Consider the following 21220-nt stretch of genomic DNA (forward strand, 5'->3'; position numbering starts at 1 on the left):
TCATATACTATTATCCTAATAGACATGCAGATAATTATTATATTAATGTGTGTTATTTGAAAGATAGTATAGATATATATTTTTTGCAAATAAAACACTTTGGGCCATGGCAAAAAACAACAAATAACACAAAATAATTCCACATGAGACTAACACACATAATAGGATATATAATGATAAAAAAGAAAAAGTTTAACAATTTCAAAAAGAAAACTAACATAATAAGGCACATAATACTATAAAACTGACATAATTATAGAAAATGTCGCAGACATGGTCAATATTCATTAAATGCTTTGTATTGTCCCGGATGGATAAAAATCGGGGTGTTTATTATTCATAAAATCAGATAATTGGTAGCTCATAATCATCCAATTAGTGAAGACTTTTTACGTCAATATGAAATTAGATCTTTTTGTTTTGATTGTTGAATAAAAATGTCAGGAGGGGGGCAACCCCTTTATATACGAAATAATTTCTGTTCATTTTTAGTTTTAATTATGGTTCTTACTTTCAGTTGAAAAAAACTTTTTTTTATCTGATTGGAAGTTAAATTGATTTTGGCTGGTTATTTTAGTTTTAGCCACAATTTTTAAAAAGTTTAATAATACTTTTATCTTATAATTTTGGTTGATAAGTGAGGTGACTGCAATTTAAATAAATGAATTTAAAATTAACATAATTTTAGTTTGTCTAAAGGACTGAAGACCATATGACCCCGTTCTGTTGAAAGCATGAACATACTTATATTGGTATTAAAAAACAAGATTTTATTCAAAAGTAAAGAGCCAAGCTTTGAACACTGAACCAAAAGTAAAAAAATAAAACATTTTAGGCTTAGATATTTTAGGTGAAAAGAGAGAATTAAGGGGGGGCTGGTTGCCCTCCAATAACTTTTAACTCTTAAAAAAACTAGAATTTCTTATTTCCGAGTAAATGAGCCTCCTACAAGGTTTATACGACCACGTCTTCCATAAAAACCTTATTTGTTAACAAAAGGCAACTAGCATAATTTATAGCCTTGACTGGGGGGGGGGAGGTGGGAGATATTGGGGGGTGAGGGGTAGAAATCCTGAAAGAAAAAATTACTAGACTTTCAACCATTGTTAACAACATGGTTCTCTCAAACTTTTAACTGGATTTGTTTAGAGAAATGATTGGCGTCAGGGGGGGGGGCGGAGAAGGTTATCTAGTTGCCTTCCAATCACTTTTGAATCTTAAAAATCACACGAGAACTTCTAACTTCTCTTTGAATGAGCTCCTTTCAAAGTTTCTACGAGAACTCCTTCTTCTATACGAAGTAACTGGGTCAGAAAAAAAATAGATGAATAAATAATAAATTTCATCTGCCCACTTTGCTCTTTACCAAGAGAAGGAATTAGCATGAGCATATATCCTAGTGAATAATAAGTATATAGCTAAAAGAGCTTTTCAACGAAAAAGACTGATGGTGTTGAAATGATGCTCTACTTTTAAAATTTCATAATGACTTTTATATGAAAAAAACCTACTGGAAGTTTTTTCTGAATTCTTCATCTTCCCTTTTCCAAGTCCATTAACACAATTAAAAACTACCATGGGTGTACGTAACTTATTGTCTAGAGGGGAGGGCAGCCAATTTTGTGATGAAGGGTGGGGAGAGCTGAAGTTATATTGGCAGTTCACAAAACCTTATATTGCCAGCAAGTTATGTCATACGTATGAAATCTTTATTAAGAAGTTATCACCAAAATTCATAAATCATCAATTAGTTTCAGAATCAATCTTATTGGATTAGAGCTAAATCTTTCCAAGACATTATGGATAATGCTTCTTGTTTGACTTTTATTCTGTCATTCCAGCTGTTTATTTCCAGCTTTTTCAACCATCAACCTTTTATCAACTGCTTTTTTTGCAATCTACCTTTTTTCAGCCATATCTAGTGTAAATTTGGAGTTCTAGGGGGCGGTAGCCCCCCTCCGTGTGCCCATGAAAACTACTATTAATATTGTTATCAGACTGCATGTTTGTCAGACTGCACAAGACTGGTCATTTATTAGTAATTCTATAATGAGAAATCAAACAAATAGGGATTCGGCTGACCTATGAGATATGACTTTTCTCATTATTGGAAAGCATTATTAAAAAAAAACATTTCGTAAGGATAATGTTTGATTATTTTAAAGAAAGGAGGACTATTATAAGATTAATAATACCTTATACATAGGGGGTTTGAACCCCTCCCCCACCCCGAAATGTTTGCCTGAATCGCAAAAACGTAACAGAAATGGACATAAACAAATTTTGTATGCGTTTTTAAGGTTCTTTTTTGTAAAACCTCCCCCAAATTTTTTTTTTTTAGTCAAACCCCCTCCGAAAAAAAATCCTGAGTATGGCCTTGAAGATTAAGACTGGATAACAGAACATTCCATATTCTCTTTGTGATTCCCTGGAAGTTTCAGCTTGATTCGGTAAGCTGTTCCAAAAATATTTATGGTACGCCCTGTTGCCAATCTGCATGCACATAATATGTTTTGATTTAGTTCAACTTTTCCCTCGACGTTGTTCAAATGTTAAATCAGCCGTATTTGTAATAGAACTAGCCTTACTTGTCGTGTTTTGATTCGGTTTACATTTAATCTCTATATTCTCACAAATTTTCACCTTAATACCCTTAGTATTAGTGATACTAGTATTATAATAACAGTTGTAATAGTAGTAGGAGCAGCAGTAGTAGCATAAAAATGTTAACTTTTAGCCAGTTGAACCTCCCTCTCGGCTGAACATCACTTTTTAACAGGGAACTGAAACTTTCCATTTCAAATTGAATGAGCCTCTTCTGAAGTTTTTGTGATCACCCCTTCAATAAAAGCCTTATATGTTAACGGTGGACAACTTGGACCGTAAACGGGGCTGCTGATTTTGAAAAGACAACATGTTGTTCTGAGGGCTGTGTGTTTCTTCCACAGTTTATATAATTATCAGATAATTTTATACAGATAATTATATAAACTGTGGTTTCTTCCAACCTATGAGGCACACTTATTTGAGCTATAGGCAAAATTGAACAAAACCCTTATCTCAAAATATTGGTCATATGTATTTAGGGAAGGAAAAGAGGGTATGGGGAGTGGATTAGATAGCTTTTGACTCTTAAAAGGGCATTCTTGAAAACATGAATTTCAGTTAACCATATTTACTACACTGCTGAAATTCTTTTAACGTCCTTCAGTTTTCTCAAATCTGCATATATTCCGTCTAGGACAACACTTGCTATAAAAGTAAAAAATTTCTACAGCTCTTATAAAACACCAAGGATAGTATTGCTCTAAAGTCATATTTGTACAATTTTATAGCTAAAACTTGGCTAAAATCACAGAACCTTTGCAATAAAGCAGGATTAAGTTACAGCAACTTTTTCCGTTGCTGTAACTTAATAAAAAGCGAACCACATTTTTGAAGCTATCGCTCTTCGATGACGTTTGACCCATGATGACGTCGTATAACTATCCTTGATGTAATACTATCCTTGGTGTTTTATAAGAGCTGTAGAAATTTTTTACTTTTTTATCATGTGTTGTCCTAGACGGAATATATACAGATTTGAGAAAACTGAAGGACGTTAAAAGAATTTCAGCAGTGTAGTAAATATGTTTAACTGAAATTCATGTTTTCAGGAATCCCCTTTTAAGAGTCAAAAGCTCTTTAGATAAGATTATCTTATACTCTTAGATAAGAGTATCTAAGGCATTAATTATTCAGTCCAATAATTGCTGGGTTATGTTATTCATAATACCGGGTGATGGTTAATCTTATTCATAAAATTCTTTAACACTTTTTCTTGCATTCTTCAAACAGCGATGTAGTAACATTTTGATTGTTGAACTGTGATATCAAAATTGGTACAAGGGATTGAAATGGCGTTGGATTTGAGAATTCAGAAAATTATCAATAATGCCTCACCCTCATATAATATTGGGTCACATTCAAAAAATAACCCGGTTCATACTGAAATTCAAGGTATAATATTGGTTTCGCTTATGTTAGGGATCTTACTTGAGTTTTTATTTAGTTGAACCTCAGCACTTCCTGATATTTTCTTTTTAGTACTTTAGCTTTAGAAGTAGCTGTAGAAGTAAGCAGCAGTGATAGTAGTATTGGTAGTAGAGCGCATAAATAGCCTTTTGGTCAATTAAACTTCCCTCTGAGGTACACCCTGAAAGTTCTGACTTAATTCCATAATTTTTTCCTGGCATATGACTTTTGTACTATTTCGAACAAAATGGCTGTCTAAAAATTTTAATCGGAATCATTTTCCTATTATTGCAAAGGTTCTAAATCACAGAAGCTTTGCAATAAAGCAGGATTCCGAGCAGGCAATTCATTCAGTAGCCTACAGAGAATAAAAGGATAATTTACACGGCACTCAATAGTCTATTACCGGCCAAACGCAAAAAAATAAATTCTTTTGAAGTTTTGTTAATTTTCTTCTGTGTCATTCACTTATGGTTTATTTCTTTCTTTTCTTTCATCAGGAAGACTATGTTTTATTTCAAAGTAATTAGTAAAATAACGTAACTTGAGGTAAGGCACTAATTATTCAGTCAAATAATTGCGGGGTTATTTTTTATTCATAATACCAGGTCATGGTTAATCTTATTCATAAAATTCATTAACATTTTTTCTTGCAATTTTAAAATAATGATTTAGTTACATTTTGATTGTTGAACTGTTTTGTCAAAATTGGAACAAGGGATTGAAATGGCTTTGGATTTAAGAATTCAGAAAATTCTCAAAAATGCCTCACCCTCATATAATATTGGGTCACATTCAAAAAATAACCCGGTTCATACTGGAATTCAAGGTATAATATTGGTTTTGTTTATGTTAGGGATCTAACTTGAGTTTTTATTTAGTTGAACCTCAGCACTTCCTGATATTTTCTTTTTAGTACTTTAGCTTTAGAAGTAGTTGTAGAAGTAATAACAGCAGTGATATTACTATTGGTAGTAGGGTGCATAAATAACCTTTTGGTCAATTAAACCTCCCCCTGAGGTACACCCTAAGAGTTCTGACTTAATTCCATAATTTTTTCCTGGCATATTTCCTTTTTACAATTTGCATGCATATAGTATGTCTTAATTTAGTTCAAATTTTCGCCTTCATACCCTTAGCATTAATAGTACTAGCGTCATAATAGTAGTGTTTGCACCAAGAGCAGCAGTACGAACATGTTGCCTTTTGGCCAGCTGAATATTTGTCTCACGATCAACCCCGGAAGCATTGTTATATGACTTTTGTACTATTCTGAACAAAATGGCTGTCTAAATTTTTTTATCGGAATCATTTTGGGAGAAAGGGTGAAGGCGGGTGGTTATCTTCCGATCAATTTTAACTTTTAAAAAGGGAAATACAAATTTTGAATTGAAATCGAATGAGCCTCTTTCAAATTTTGTGTGATCACCTCTTCTATAAGAACCTTATATGTAAACAACAGGCAACTTGCAGCCCTTCCCTAGAGGGCTTTGTGGTTTTTTCAACCCAAGAGGCATAGTTATTTGATATATGGGCTATGTCGAGCAAATATTCATCTCAAAATTTTGATCGGATGTCTTATATAATATAAGTCTAGACTGTTAAAATAGCGTATCAGTAATGTCTTATGAACAGCTAGATGCAATAGGTAGCTGTAAATAAAACTTTGAGGGTATGCATTGGGAGATTTTATGGCAAAAGGCTTGAAAGTAATATTTTTGGGGAATAAGATGGCCAGAAACTGACTATATCTTGTACGTTGGTCTAGCTCCCAAAAGGCCAATATTTATTTGGAAAGTGCATATACACAAGTCCCAAATCAAGGTCATTCCTACGCACAGAAAAGAAAAATTAAAAAAAAAAATTATTGTTTTTGGTCAGCGAAGATTATTTTTTATTTTTTCAAACCAAAAGCAGTTACATAACACTGACTATTATGACTATTACAAACCAAAAGAAAAAGAAATCAGGGGCCATCAATAGTGTTATACATTTTGTGTATAAATTTTCTGAAGTAAACACCAACAGAGACAAAATATTTTGAAATTTTGTTCCATAAATGTCTAACACCAAAAATAAGTCCAATTTTATTTTAAAAGTTAATGAGCTTCAAATTTTCATTTTTAGGGTTACTAAGTGTCTGAAAGTTGAGCCTAAGAAGGATTAGCCAACTTTATATTTCCCAGTCGGCTCAAAACTTTTCTTATTAGCTCATTGGGTTAAGGGGGTCCAATACAAGAAGAAAAAACTGCTTTTACACTTTCTTATGCAGTGGATTGATGCTATGTTTGGCAATACGAGGCCCAGAGCTCAATGCCTTCCGCAACAAGGTTAAACTGTAAGCTACCTTCTTATCCCTGTAGAAAAGACACAACAACTGAAACGTCATTTCATGACCCATTGCGCCAGAAATAGCTCAGAAGATTATTATCCTTAATTCTATATTTTTTTTATGAGAAGCAAAAAATTCTATACAGAATTGCAGCAAAAAACACGGTACAAAAATAATATGAATGTCAGTGAGTAATATTTACTAAACTTCCCTCTGAGGTACACCCTGAAAGTTCTGACTTAATTCCATAATTTTTTCCTGGCATATGACTTTTGTATTATTCCGAACAAAATGGCTGTCTAAAAATTTTAATCGGAATCATTTTCCTATTATTGCAAAGGTTCTAAAATCACAGAAGCTTTGCAATAAAGCAGAATTAAGAGCAGGCAATTCATTCAGTAGCCTACAGAGAATAAAAGGAGAGTTTACACGGCAGTCAATAGTCTATTACCGGCCAAACGCAAAAAAATAAATTCTTTTGAAGTTTTGTTAATTTTCTTCTGTGTCATTCACTTATGGTTTATTTCTTTCTTTTCTTTTATCAGGAAGACTATGTTTTATTTCAAAGTAGTTAGTAAAATAACTTTACTTGAGGTAAGGCATTAATTATTCAGTCAAATAATTGCGGGGTTATTTTTTATTCATAATACCAGGTCATGGTTAATCTTATTCATAAAATTCCTTAACATTTTTTCTTGCAATTTCCAAATAATGATTTAGTTACATTTTGATTGTTGAACTGTTTTGTCAAGATTTGAACAAGGGATTGAAATGGCTTTGGATTTAAGAATTCAGAAAATTCTCAGAAATGCCTCACCCTCATATAATATTGGATCACATTCAAAAGATAACCCGGTTCATACTGGAATTCAAGGTATAATATTGGTTTCGCTTATGTTAGGGATCTAACTTGAGTTTTTATTTAGTTGAACCTCAGCACATCCTGATATTTTCTTTTTAGTACTTTAGCTTTAGAAGTAGTTGTAGAAGTAAAAGCAGCAGTGATATTAGTATTGATAGTAGGGTGCATAAATAACCTTTTGGTCAATTAAACCTCCCCCTGAGGTACACCCTGAAAGTTCTGACTTAATTCCATAATTTTTTCCTGGCATATTTCCGTTTTACAATTTGCATGCATATAGTATGTCTTAATTTAGTTCAAATTTTCGCCTTCATACCCTTAGCATAATAGTACTAGCGTCATAATAGTAGTGTTTGCACCAAGAGCAGCAGTACGAACATGTTGCCTTTTGGCCAGCTGAATATTTGTCTCACGATCAACCCCGGAAGCATTGTTATATGACTTTTGTACTATTCTGAACAAAATGGCTGTCTAATTTTTTTATCGGAATCATTTTGGGAGAAAGGGTGAAGGGGGGTGGTTATCTTCCGATCAATTTTAACTTTTAAAAAGGGAAATACAAATTTTGAATTGAAATCGAATGAGCCTCTTGCAAATTTTGTGTGATCACCTCTTCTATAAGAACCTTATATGTAAACAACAGGCAACTTGCAGCCCTTCCCTAGAGGGCTTTGTGGTTTTTTCAACCCAAGAGGCATAGTTATTTGATATATGGGCTATGTCGAGCAAATATTCATCTCAAAATTTTGATCGGATGTCTTATATAATATAAGTCTAGACTGTTAAAATAGCGTATCAGTAATGTCTTATGAACAGCTAGATGCAATAGGTAGCTGTAAATAAAACTTTGAGGGTATGCATTGGGAGATTTTATGGCAAAAGGCTTGAAAGTAATATTTTTGGGGAATAAGATGGCCAGAAACTGACTATATCTTGTACGTTGGTCTAGCTCCCAAAAGGCCAATATTTATTTGGAAAGTGCATATACACAAGTCCCAAATCAAGGTCATCCCTACGCACAGAAAAGAAAAATTAAAAAAAAACATTATTGTTTTTGGTCAGCGAAGATTATTTTTTATTTTTTCAAACCAAAAGCAGTTACATAACACTGACTATTATGACTATTACAAACCAAAAGAAAAAGAAATCAGGGGCCATCAATAGTGTTATACATTTTGTGTATAAATTTTCTGAAGTAAACACCAACAGAGACAAAATATTTTGAAATTTTGTTCCATAAATGTCTAACACCAAAAATAAGTCCAATTTTATTTTAAAAGTTAATGAGCTTCAAATTTTCATTTTTAGGGTTACTAAGTGTCTGAAAATTGAGCCTAAGAAGGATTAGCCAACTTTATATTTCCCAGTCGGCTCAAAACTTTTCTTATTAGCTCATTGGGTTAAGGGGGTCCAATACAAGAAGAAAAAACTGCTTTTACACTTTCTTATGCAGTGGATTGATGCTATGTTTGGCAATACGAGGCCCAGAGCTCAATGCCTTCCGCAACAAGGTTAAACTGCAAGCTACCTTCTTGTCCCTGTAGAAAAGACACAACAACTGAAACGTCATTTCATGACCCATTGCGCCAGCAATAGCTCAGAAGATATTTATCATTCATTCTATATTTTTTTTTATGAGAAGCAAAAAATTCTATACAGAATTGCAGCAAAAAACACGGTACAAAAATAATATGAATGTCAGTGAGTAATATTTACTAAACTGCTGAAGTTCTTTTAATGTACTTCAGTTTTCGCAAATCTAAATATGTCCTATGTATGATATAACTTCGTAAAAAAAGTAAATCAATTCTATATCTCTTATAGTATAGAGCAATAGCTCTGCCTAAGTAAAGAGCCATACTGGCACATTGTATTTTATTTGTTACATTTTATCTGGCACATTGTATAAATATATATATATATATATATATATATAAATATATATATATATATATATATATATATATATATATATATATATATATATATATATATATATATATATATATATATATATATATATATATACATATATATATATATATATATATATATATATATATATATATATATATATATATATATATATATATATATATATATATATATATATATATATATATATATATATATATTATATTTATATTTATTTTTATCGATATATAATTTGATTGTTTTACCCTAGGCAGCAGCAGCTCAAGTGGGGAATTTTCGTTTACTCAGCATGGGATTTTACGCTCGTTTGACCATGAATATGAAGTTTTGGAGATTTTAGGTAGTGGCTCTTATGGCCAAGTCGCTAAATGCAGGAAAAAAGGAACCAATAGCATCGTTGCAGTTAAAAGTTTGAAAAATGATCCAAATTTTGTTCAGGCCCAAAACGAGGTAAGATTTTTCAAGGATTTCACATTATTTTATCTAAAGTAATAGAGAATGAGACTGTTGTATAGAACTGTTGAACATAGAACTGTTGTCAATTGTAACATATAAAGGCAAAGAAAAAAAATTATTTTAATGTCTGCACACATTATCCAAAAAGATAGCCTTGGCTTTGAAATATACTCATTAAAAAAGTGACCATATTTTTTATTAAATTTAAAGGATGTGTTACATAATTCATTAAAAATTTAGCCATCTCAAGTATTGGCTGTGTAAAAATTTTCCCGTGACAACTTTCAGAAGAGTTCGAGACAAAAACAGAGTTAAAAGTAAATATTATAAAAGTTTAATCAAATGCGAAAGGTGATCTGCTTAGGTATAAATTAAGTCAAAGACGAAAGAATATTTTCGTGCTAGCTGAATAAAATGTTGCTATGATCTGCTAAGCTTTATTAAGGAGATCTTGAGAGAACTAAATGTTTTGACTTTTAAAAATATGATGAAAGTAGCAACTTCACATCATTTGAAAAAAAATATTTGGGTGTGGTTTGTAAGGTTCGTGAAAGGGTTTTATAAGGAGTAGATATAAGATTTCTTTTTTAAATACAGTCAAAATGAAAAGGATATTTTAGATTCATAAAATGTTGTGAGTGGTTTGCTGAAGAGTGACAAGATGTCCTGAAAGGACTAAATCTAATTAACTTTTGTAAATAATATTCAAAGTAAAATTAGAATTTTGTTTTAGGTAAGTAAATTGTTCGGTTGTGGTCTAAATAGGTGCTAAGGGGTAATGGGAAGACTAGATATCATGGATTTTTGAGAATAGAGACAATTATCATAAGATAATTATTAATCTCATATTAAGTGAACAAAAGTGGGCGGGGGATGCGTTGCTTAAGTGCGTAAACAAGTCATGGGAGCATTAGATACCACTAGTTTTTCCAATAGGGTTGAAAAAAAGACATACTAGGAGGGATTAAGAAATAGAAATACCATAGCACTAGAAATAGTGGACATTGGAAGGAGATTATTCTTCAGAAACTGGATCAGGGACAAGAAAGTGGATAAATTCGTCATGTTTAGGGAAATTTGGTTTGGATGAAACGCTAAATTACTCATTGTTCTAATAGAATTTATCGGCTTTCTGAAAAGCAGAAAAAAAGTGTTTTAGTGGTAATGTTGGGTAGGTGTTAGAATTCATCCGCAAAATTTTTGAAAAAAAAATTCTTAAATTCATTTCACTTCCTTCCAGGCTGATATTTTGTCAAAAATAAACGAGGAAAATCCTGATCAGTACAACTTGGTGCAGTACTTGGAATTTTTTCAGCACAAAAACCGTCCATGCCTGGTATTTGAAATGCTGGAACAGAGCCTACATGATTTCTTGCAGCAAAACAAAGTGTTGCCTTTAAAATATATCCGACCCATTGCACAACAACTACTTACTGCATTAAAGAGATTAAAGGTAACTATTTCATATTTAGATTATGATGTCATTCAGCATTGAAGCATTACGACGGTCCTTAAAACTAAAAAATCTGAAGGCTATTTCGAATAGAATGAAAGGCAGACAGAAAAAAAAATCTTATACAAGATCTGCGGCCTTTCTTTTGCATTTTGCTTTAAATATTTAAGTTATCTTAGTATTTAGGAATGTCAGCAATGGTAACCGTAATTGGCAGGAGAGAACGCGGGGTATGAAATATCAAAATAACTAAGTAAGCCTAATTTTGATCATTCAAAAAGAAAGGGATGGGGGTTATTGGTAAATAGTTCACAGGGGACTTAACACCCCCCCCTTAACTAACTTAAACTGACTGTATATTAAACAGTAATCTATATGAAAGATGTTGTTCTATCCCATTTCGTAGAGTTATAATGAGAGAAAGTTTGAGATGGTTGTGGCACATCTTATAGAAGACATATTTCCAAAGATCTAGGTTTTTGATTATCCATTTAGTGCCAAACGAAAGGCGGGTCCTCCTTAAATGAGGTTGAAAAAATAGGAATTTCTCGGGAGTGTGTAAAGAGGGAGGCGTTGAATAGATTGGGCTAGCGGAGGTGTATATGCAAGTGTGCCTCAGCCGGCTTGGTGCAACAGTGAGTTGTTAGTGGTAAATATAGTTTTTAGATATATTGTCACTCTTTACTTAGGTTAATTAAAAAAAAAACTTTTGTTAAAAAAAAGTTTTTCAAAAAGAAGTAAAGAACTCAATTAAACCAAAAATGAACAAAAATAGAATCAAATAATCTACCTAGCATACAACTACCACAAATCAGTATCAATAAATAAATGAAACCCAAAACAAACAGAAATCAAAATAAATAACAGAGTCAAACTCAAAACGAGCAGAAATTAATATGAGTAGGGTGCTAAAACCCTATGCTCTCTAAAAGCCAGAATATAATTTGTACTTTACTGAATAAAATTCAAATGAATTTACTGAAAAAAATGAATGTACATTCTCAGTTTAATATACATATGCTAATATTTATTTCTTAAAATCTTAATTAATTTTGATTTCTTAAAGTTTTAAAAATAAAAACATTAAAAAGAAAGTATTTTCAGTTCTGATCAAAATGAGCCCTCTCCTGATTTTCTACAATCCCTGGTTCAATACGATCTCCCCTGAGATAAAAAAACAACAACAAATAAACACACATCTGTGATCTTTCTTCCGGCACAGAATGGAAAATTCCACATTTTTGTACAGAGGAGCTTGAAACCTATTCAGTAGGTTTTTCTGGTATGCTGAATCTGATGGTGTCATTTTCATTAAGGTCGCTTGATGTTTTGGGGGTATTTCACCTTTTTTTAAAAATTGGGCAAATTTTCCTAGGCTTGTCACTTTTGATGGGTAAAATTAAATTTGATGAATTTTACATATTTTGGAGAAGCATCAAAATTTGCTTCTTCTGGTGTATCTATTATTATCAAGACTCTGTTTCTTACAGTTTCGTTAACTATTAAGCCACACCAGTCCTTACTTTCAGTTTGTTAACACGAACTGCTTGTTTATAAAAAAAAATCAAATAAATCTAAGAATAGGGAGAGATTATCAGCTCTTGAAAACATTGTCACTGAACTGAGAAGTATTTTAAGTAACTGTTCAATGATAATAAATCGATGAATTTAGTCTCAATGATTCCTTATTGAGAAAAATACAAATTATTGATCTTTGCGTTGAAGGGGTGTCACAACAGACCGTTAAGCTTTTTCTGAAATGCTTAGAACTATTAAATAGATGCATACAATATAAATGTATGACCTTCAAATGCCTCCCAGTTCCAGTTTCACGCGATGATACGTTCTTGACTATGCCTAAAAAAACAGTTTGGAAAATTTTTAAGGAAGAATAAGACAAGCTTAGCGTGTGGAGACCTATGTAAGGTCTTAGATAGATGCAAATACCAGTGTAGTTTATCTTCTTTTATTACGGTATTTGGATAAATCTCTACATTTTTAGGAGCTGGGAGTGATCCATACAGACTTGAAGCCAGAGAATATAATGCTCATAGATCCTGTTCAACAGCCGTGCCGAGTCAAGGTGATTGATTTTGGAATGTCTTGCTACTCAAGCAATGTAGCACTCAACCCTACTTTACAAACAATACATTATAGATCCCCTGAAATTATTTTAGGTAAGTTTTGACAATGTTAAAATTCCTTGTCAATCAATTCAATCAATTCTGTTCAATACCTTCCCTAAAATAGGAGGGTCCGATAAGAACAAAGACCAAACCATCTTCCATGTAGAAATGAGTAGTCAAACAACTCGTGGTAATGACCTGTAAGTAAAGACCAACTCGATAAAATAGTAGTGTGAACCCTAAAAAACAGAATTTTCAAAACAATAGATACATCCACAAATCAGCATCGATAAATAAATGAAACCCAAAGCGAACAGAAATTACAATAAATAACCGAGTCAAACTCAAAACGAGCAGAAGTTAACATAAGTTGGGCGCAAAACCCCTATGCCTTCCCAAGGCCAGAACAAAATTTGCACTTTACTGAAAAAAATATAAATGTTCTTACTTTTATAACTTTAATAAATCAAATAATATTAACATTTTGATTACTAAATATCAGTATATGTATATTAAACTGACAATGCACATTCATTTGTATTTTTTCAGTAAAGTGCAAATTATGTTCTGGCCTTGGGAAGGCATAGGTGTTTTGAGCCCTACTCATGTTAATTTCTGCTTGTTTTGAGTTTGACTCGGTTATTTATTGTAATTTCTGTTCGTTTTGGGTTTCATTTATTTATCGACGCTGACCTGTGGTAGTTTCACGCTTGGTAGATTATTTGATTTTATTTTTGCTCATTTCTTGTTTAATGGAGTTCCTTACTTTTTTTTGAAAAATTTATTTTGTGGAAAAAGTTTTTTAAATTAATCTATAAAAATGACACCCGATTCAAATTTTCAGCAACAACGCCATCATTAAGGTCTTGCAATTTCTGGTACTAGTAGCATAAGTGTTTTTCTTTTTTTCGGTCTCAAATTTGTTGTGCTTATTAATTCGTTATTATTAGCTTCGCATAGCTGGTTTGGACTAGCCCATATATATCAATTCCTATAAATATTTTCAACAAAGAAATTTTTCCTTTCAAAATATTGAAAATCCTTTTATCATATTATTAGTTTTGTTATTTCTACATGAATACCAATGAATACAATGAATACAATGAAGCTGGTTTGGACTAGCCCATATATATCAATTCCTATAAATATTTTCAACAAAGAAATTTTTCCTTTCAAAATATTGAAAATCCTTTTATCATATTATTAGTTTTGTTATTTCTACACGAATACCAATAAAATTTATCTTTTTATCTTTTATTTAGGATTAACCTTTTCTGAGGCAATTGATGTGTGGAGTCTGAGATGTTTGCTGGCAGAACTATTTCTTGGAGTGCCTTTATATCCTGCATTACATGAGTACGACCTTATCAGGCAAATTACGATAAATCGAGGCAACCTTCCAAATACTATGCTAAAAGTTGCCTTTTATACAGCAGAGTTCTTTAGGAAGGATCCAAAATCAAACTACTATTTTTGGAAACTGAAAGAACCTGATCAGTATCACCTAGAATTTGGTAAGTTTTCTGTTCTCCTTGCTTCTTAGGAGAAGGAAAGAGGACAATCTAGTGTCTGCATATATATTTTCTTATGAGTCGCATTTATAAGTTTTACATTGTTCCTTAGACTGAAATTCGTAATAGAGGAGTCTATTTTCCCCAAAAGCCATAAATACTGACTTTTGTTATGCTTCACAACATGAGAATATGAGATGTGCCTTTTTCTTTTCGCGCCGAATTCTTAACATATAAATTTTTAATTGCAGAAGAAATAAAATCGATTTTATTCTTCAATCTGTTTCATTTAATCAATTCAATTAGACTACTAAATTATCTTTGCTATTGTGATCGTTGCATCTAATGCACAGTAACACGAGAAATCAGTTGTGTTGTTACAGATGTATACAGATACTGACCATTCTCTGATCTGCCGTATGTTTTGGGGGTCGAAGATGCAACAAAATTAAATTTTACTATCAAAATTGGGAGCAGCGCCCTCATACGTAATAATTCCTGCTCTCTTTAAGTTTTGATGTTGCTCCTTACGCTCAGTTGAAATTATATTTGTATTTGATTTCTGATCTTTTTTAGATAATGATCTTTTTTCTGATCTTTTTTAGTTAAAAATACTAAATAAAATTTAAGTGTTCGTTCTAAGTGAGAAATCAAAATAACTACTTGAAAGATGAAAAATTAACTTCATGTTGAATTTTTCTTTAATTTCGTCGACACGGTTAACTTAAAATCATCAGCGATGCTAATCTTAATAAATATTTATTAAGCTTATTTCATCATTATAATGCATATTAAGGCCAGAGCTAATAAAAAGTCCCAAGTTCATAATTAATCTGTATTAAATTTAAAATAAATAAGCATTACGTTAAATTTTTACTAAAAATTCAAACTAACTAACCTGACTTATCTGAGAACACAATGAAACATTACATGAAAACTGTTCCTGTCCAAGATTTTTCTTTCGGCCGATTTTTTGGCATTCAAGGTTTTTTATTTGGCTATTTCAAATATAAAATATTTTTACTGCTCTGCTAGATTTTTGTCAATGCAGTAAAGTTGAAACGTATAAACATATTAAAAATTACTAGTCACATTTGACCAGGTTTTTTATCCTTGAAAAGTATATATCAAAAATATCACTCACTTCAGCCGGAAAATAAAGTTCCACTTAACCAATCCATAGCATAAGCTTTCATTCTCACCTTTCTTGGTGTTTTTCATATGCAAAGTTGTCTATTTGTTGTGCTAGAACAAATATAGTGCAATAAACGAAATTGGAATTACATGGAACTAAGAAATCATAACCAGAAGAAACATTTTAAGTCCTTTTATTTAAAGTTGTAGCCTCCATAGAACAAAAATTAAGATTCATCTTTCCAGTTTTTAAACTAAGTGTGTCAAACAGATTCATATTTTGATCTAGCTAACATTCACTGGCAATGAAATTTCAGTTTTAACATAAATTTTGATCTTTTCCTGCCATTTATTTTGACTGGATTTTTGTCTGGCTTCTTAGTGCTTTTTTCAAATTGAGATTAAAATAGTGTATAGAAATTTCAAATCATTTAATCAGAATGCTTGCAAATGAATGGGTATATGAATAGATATTATATACATAAGAACTATTGATTAGGCCTTTTTTTTATGAAAACCACAATCCCATTTTGGTTGTTCTGCTTCGCGTCCCTGAATAAACATTTTGTTTTCAGGCATCAAGCCAGAAGAAGACCTAAATTACATTTTTAATTGCTTAGAAGATATTACTGAAATGGGTACACCTTCTGAATTACACGGCAAATGTCTACAGGCAGAAAACACCGACAGACTCGAATTTGTTGAAATGCTTAAAAAAATGTTAGCATTGGATCCGGTAAGATTGTTGCTTCCTTTTACCAGAAATCAATATTTTTTTTTATTTGTTTCCATAATTTCGTTTATTTTTATCCATGGTCTTCAGAAAAAAAAGGTTAATGTCATGAAAAAATTTGTAGATGTTTAATTAATCTGAGGTATTTCTTCAGTGGTTGAAAAAAAAAATGTTTTGCCATCTTTTACAGTTTTCTTGGATGTATCCTTTAGGCCAATTTTTACAAACCACCTTATTACTTTTGTTGTTGACATACTTCACTTAAAACAACTTTGAAATGTTTATATTTGATATTTGATTGTTATTGATTGATAAGCTGTTTTAGAACAGAAGATTTTACTACTGTTAAGGTGGAGACTTCTTGATCAATTATGAAAATAAACAACAATTCGGAGCACATTAATGGTGTTAGAAATTTAATTTATGTCAAAAACAAATTAAAGAAACTCTTGTTGTTTAGGAGATTATTATTTACAAGTTAGACAAACTTAGGAATTTGAAATTAAGTCTTTTTAAACTAAAGTGTTGTAAAACCGAGCTGTTGTAAACACATTTCTGTGTTGTAAACACAAAGTGTTGTAAACACATTTCTATCGAACGGCTCTATTTTGCGTGAGACAATTGACAAACTATGTATCAAAGTTATGTTTTGACACATGTTTATTTTATAGGGGAAACGCCTAACTCCTGCCAAGGGATTGGTTCAAAGTTTTTGTACAATGGATCATCTGTCAGATTACAAACACAGTCCTTACATTACAGAGGCAATCAAACTGATGGACATTTGTAACACGAGCATCTACAATCATTCTAGAAAAAGAAGCTACCAGAGATCGTTCCCTCAGCAACCTTAATTTGCCAGTCCCTTTTCCACTGGTGGATCCAAGGGGAGACCCTGTCCCCCAGGAAATTTTCTGGTACCATCATTCCTTGTTTCTTTCTGTTTTTCACTCAGTTTAAAAATAATTTTGATAATTTGGTCAATTATTGGCACCCTTTTCAAAATGAACCCCCATTCCATGATTTTGCTCTAGACCTACCTTTGCCTTCTTCCAATCTAGAGGTTCCCTTTGGTTCCTACAATTTTCTTTTAATGCTAGCAGATAGTGTTGTAAAATTATCATATAATGAAAACTCAGTAAGTAAAATTGGTAAAATAAGGCAAAATTGGTAATATAAGGTAAAATTTGTAAAAAAAAAGGTAAAATAAGGTTATCTCTTTAATATTTTGCTTCCTACAATTTCCCTTTAAAACTAGCACATGTTTTTTGTAAAATTACCGTATAATAAAAACTCAGTAAGTGAAATTGGTAAAATAAGGGAAAATTGGTAAAAAAAAAAGGGTAAAATATGGTACTCCCTATGAAATACAGGGTAAAATTGTGTTTTAGAATTGCCCTGTAGCTACAAGACCAGTTGAACATTTCTTCAAAGCATCACTCACAGGTTTTAATGAAATTTTTTAATGATTCTGATTTTCGGGGCTTATAAAAGGTAATGCCCCTTCATCTAGAGCTTCATCAATTTAATTAACTGTCTAGTTTATCCCTTTGGTAATCTTGTGCCTAGGAAAATACCTCAGAAATTGGACAGTTCCTGATTTCGGACATCCATTTGGTAAAATCAAATGGATGAAAAAAATAAAATAAATAAGTTAAATTTATCATTATTTGGAAGTAAATCAAATATACTTAAATAGCCGTGTCCAGCCACATTCCTCATATCATATACATGTTATTCTCATTTATTTATGAAAGTACCGAATACAATTAAAAAATAACTTTGTAACACTTTGATGACTTTGATTAACTAAGCACTGGATCATGAAAGCGGAACATTTAGTCACTTTTGAAAATGGTATCAACCATTTGGATATCAACCTCTCCTTCAGATTCTGGCTCAGGTGACCGTGTCTGTTCCAAAGCCCATTTGGTAGTAACTGGTTAGAAAAGGGCCTTAGAACTTTTGATTTCCAATTGACTTAGCCTCTTCCGAAGCTTATTCGATCACCCCTTCCACATAAAGTGCCTCTGGGGAAAAAATAACAAATATTTATACATTGAACCTCTATGAGTCTATGCCTTTACTATAGGTAATGCAATACCTTACCCTGACTTAAACAGGAGAGTAAAAATTTCAATTTCTCTTCCAATGAAAATCCTGGAATTATCCAAGGGTAAAACAGGGAAGTATTTTACGTAGGAGATATTCAGCAGGGATATTCTTTCTGGAAGGGGGGGGGCGTAAACTCCAGTTCCCGGGATGAATAAAAAGTGTCACTGAGATGTGAAATCTAAAATAAAAACAAGGATATTAATTCTGCTTTGACCCCCTTTATTGTTGAAAATCCAGATCATGTAGTTCTTTTTGATGAGGCAACTTTAATATTTGAAGCAAATGGCCTTCCACATTCTTTTAGGAGGTAATTAAAATTAAAAAAGAATCAATAAATAGAGACCTAGCTTTAAATAGAGATACTGGCGATATTCCTATAAACCCAAATTAAAATAACTTAAAAATAAAGAATTAAAAAAAAAATGTCTTCAGTTTAAATTAAGATTCTCTGACCACACATTTAATGAGAATTTGGTCAGCAGATAAGCTAAGTCAATTACTAAGCAGAGAATTCTTACCCAATCTAATTGGTGAATAGTGTTTCGTTTGTTATGGCTTGATTTGTTTGGTTGTCTTGGTTCAGTCTTTCTTCAGCTCAGTTACAGTTAATTCAAAATATTAGTTTTCCTTCTTATTTTGAAGACGGCTGGGAAGAAGTCCCTGACAATATATCTGCCTCTATCATTTTTGCTTCCTTTTTTTGTCCGCTGGCTGACATTACCCTCATTTTCTCGGCTTTTTTTCTTGTTTGTCATATGTCAATCCTGCTTCTAGCCCTTTCTGTCTTTAATAGTTTACAGAACTAATGTAATTTTATTTCACCTAATAATTCACCATTTCAAAATTATGAACACCTTTAATATGATACACTTTAGCGTTCTGATAGCAAGATACAAAAAACAAATTCATATTCAATCCTTTTTTTCTGCCAGCCCCTATGCGCTTTTGTGCCATGAAAATTGCAGGGCGACGTAAAATATGTCAGTAAAATGTGTAAGATACTGACGTAATTTACGTAAAATACATGAAATACAATATTTAAAGGGTCCGTAAAATTACGGTAAAATACGTAAAATACCCAAAAATTACCATGACCAATTTTGCCAGTTACAACAATACCACCTGACGTATAGTGGCCCTGTTTCTAGAGACATTTTGAAAGGAAGTTGATTGAAGAAACTTAGCCAACTTCTTGGGATATCAGTATTTATTCTGGTAAAAAAGCTTTCCAGATATTATAATACACAACATTCACTTCATCTTTATTCTGATTAATACTGACGACATTACCGTTACGACTCACCTTTCAGACAAAAGTGACCATAGTCAAGGCTTTAAAGAAATGTTGCTATTGATACCACTATGTATCTATTTGTAATAGTCAGTTCCAACATTATTTTATAATTTATGAAATTTATTGATGAGCTGAAGTCTGATTATTTGTCAAATATTTGTGTTCTAGTTGTGGGAATAAACATAAGAACCACGGCAGACTTTAGTGGATCTGTGAAAAGATACGTTTGAAACTTGCAACAGGAGCAAAGACAGAAATTAATTATCAAATATCTTAAATCTTAACCAATGCTCGCATTTAAGTATATTCTCATTTACCTTTGCATAAACAGTCAAGGATGCTAATTTTTTGTGGCTCATTTGTTTTCAATTTATAATTTCTTGTTTTCATTTACTTTTAATTAACTGTTTTAAATTTCTAGCCTGACGTTCCCAAAAATGGTAGTGACTTTTGATTGCAATTTTTTTTTCAATTTGCTTCCATGTCCGACTGTGATTGATCTTGAGTAATATCTTTTGATTTAAGTTCATAATCTTAGCTAAATCTCCCTTTAAGGCTCAAGAAAGTCCTGTCAAAAAGAAGAGTTGGATATCTAAAGACTGTACTTCAATGCTGCTGGAGCAGTGAGATTTAGCGATTACACAGAACCACCGGTCAAAGTTTATGGACGTCCATTTGAGGCCACGGTTACGAAGAGAAATACACCCAACCCCAGTTTACGTGTTTTTCTTAGTCGGGGTACTGCTGATGCAAGTAAAATAAACAATCACGAGCTTTGTTCGACTACAGAGTTTTCGTCAATTTCAGATTTGTTACTTGTGAAGAATAAGCTCTGAAAACTAAATTCTAAAGTGATTACACATTTGGATTGTTTAGTATAACTGAGGAATTTTCAAATAAACAGTGCCAAAAGCTGTTTTGCGACCGTTAGTTTACTCTTGCATAACTTTATGATGGTATTGAAAAAATCTTTTATAAAGGTAATGTTCATTGTCAAGAATGATATAGCGCTATGACCACTTATATTATATTAAAATTGTATGTTTACACATTAGTTTTACAATAAAAAAATTAAATTTTCACACTTTTATTCTTTATTTATAATTTATAAAAGTCGCAGATGAAATAGACCGCATTATTTGTTTGTGCCTCATTTTTATGTTCATGAAGAAGTAAGTTTGAGTTAGTTGACGAGTGTTTAAGTATACATGACCCTTGGGAGCTTCATAACATTATATATACCTGACACTAAGCT

The 21220-nt window shown here is 32.0% G+C and overlaps 2 protein-coding genes across 3 annotated transcripts; both read left to right on the plus strand.

Annotated features, from left to right (window-relative positions):
• Positions 1 to 3872: 3872 nt before the first annotated feature.
• On the plus strand, positions 3873 to 21020 carry LOC148950798 (homeodomain-interacting protein kinase 1-like). Of its 2 annotated transcripts, none has more exons than XM_089090463.1 (4): positions 3873 to 3999; positions 9394 to 9593; positions 10840 to 11052; positions 20521 to 21020. In XM_089090463.1, exons 1-4 carry the CDS (start codon positions 3897 to 3899, stop codon positions 20590 to 20592), a joined length of 588 nt encoding a protein of 195 aa, XP_088946589.1. In that variant the 5' UTR covers positions 3873 to 3896; the 3' UTR covers positions 20593 to 21020. The 2 variants fall into 2 exon arrangements, with proteins under 2 accessions (XP_088946589.1, XP_088946588.1); XM_089090462.1 differs by lacking the exon at positions 20521 to 21020 and adding an exon at positions 13055 to 13353.
• Positions 14253 to 18125, plus strand: LOC148950799 (homeodomain-interacting protein kinase 1-like). The gene is made up of 4 exons (XM_089090322.1): positions 14253 to 14289; positions 14441 to 14692; positions 16399 to 16559; positions 17228 to 18125. Exons 1-4 carry the CDS (start codon positions 14253 to 14255, stop codon positions 17408 to 17410), a joined length of 633 nt encoding a protein of 210 aa, XP_088946448.1. The 3' UTR covers positions 17411 to 18125.
• Positions 21021 to 21220: the final 200 nt, after the last annotated feature.

The sequence above is a fragment of the Artemia sp. Qi Xiang Cuo genome, chromosome 6, assembly GCF_049724085.1.
Source record: "Artemia sp. Qi Xiang Cuo chromosome 6, ASM4972408v1, whole genome shotgun sequence".
In the NCBI taxonomy this organism is placed as follows: domain Eukaryota; kingdom Metazoa; phylum Arthropoda; class Branchiopoda; order Anostraca; family Artemiidae; genus Artemia; species Artemia sp. Qi Xiang Cuo.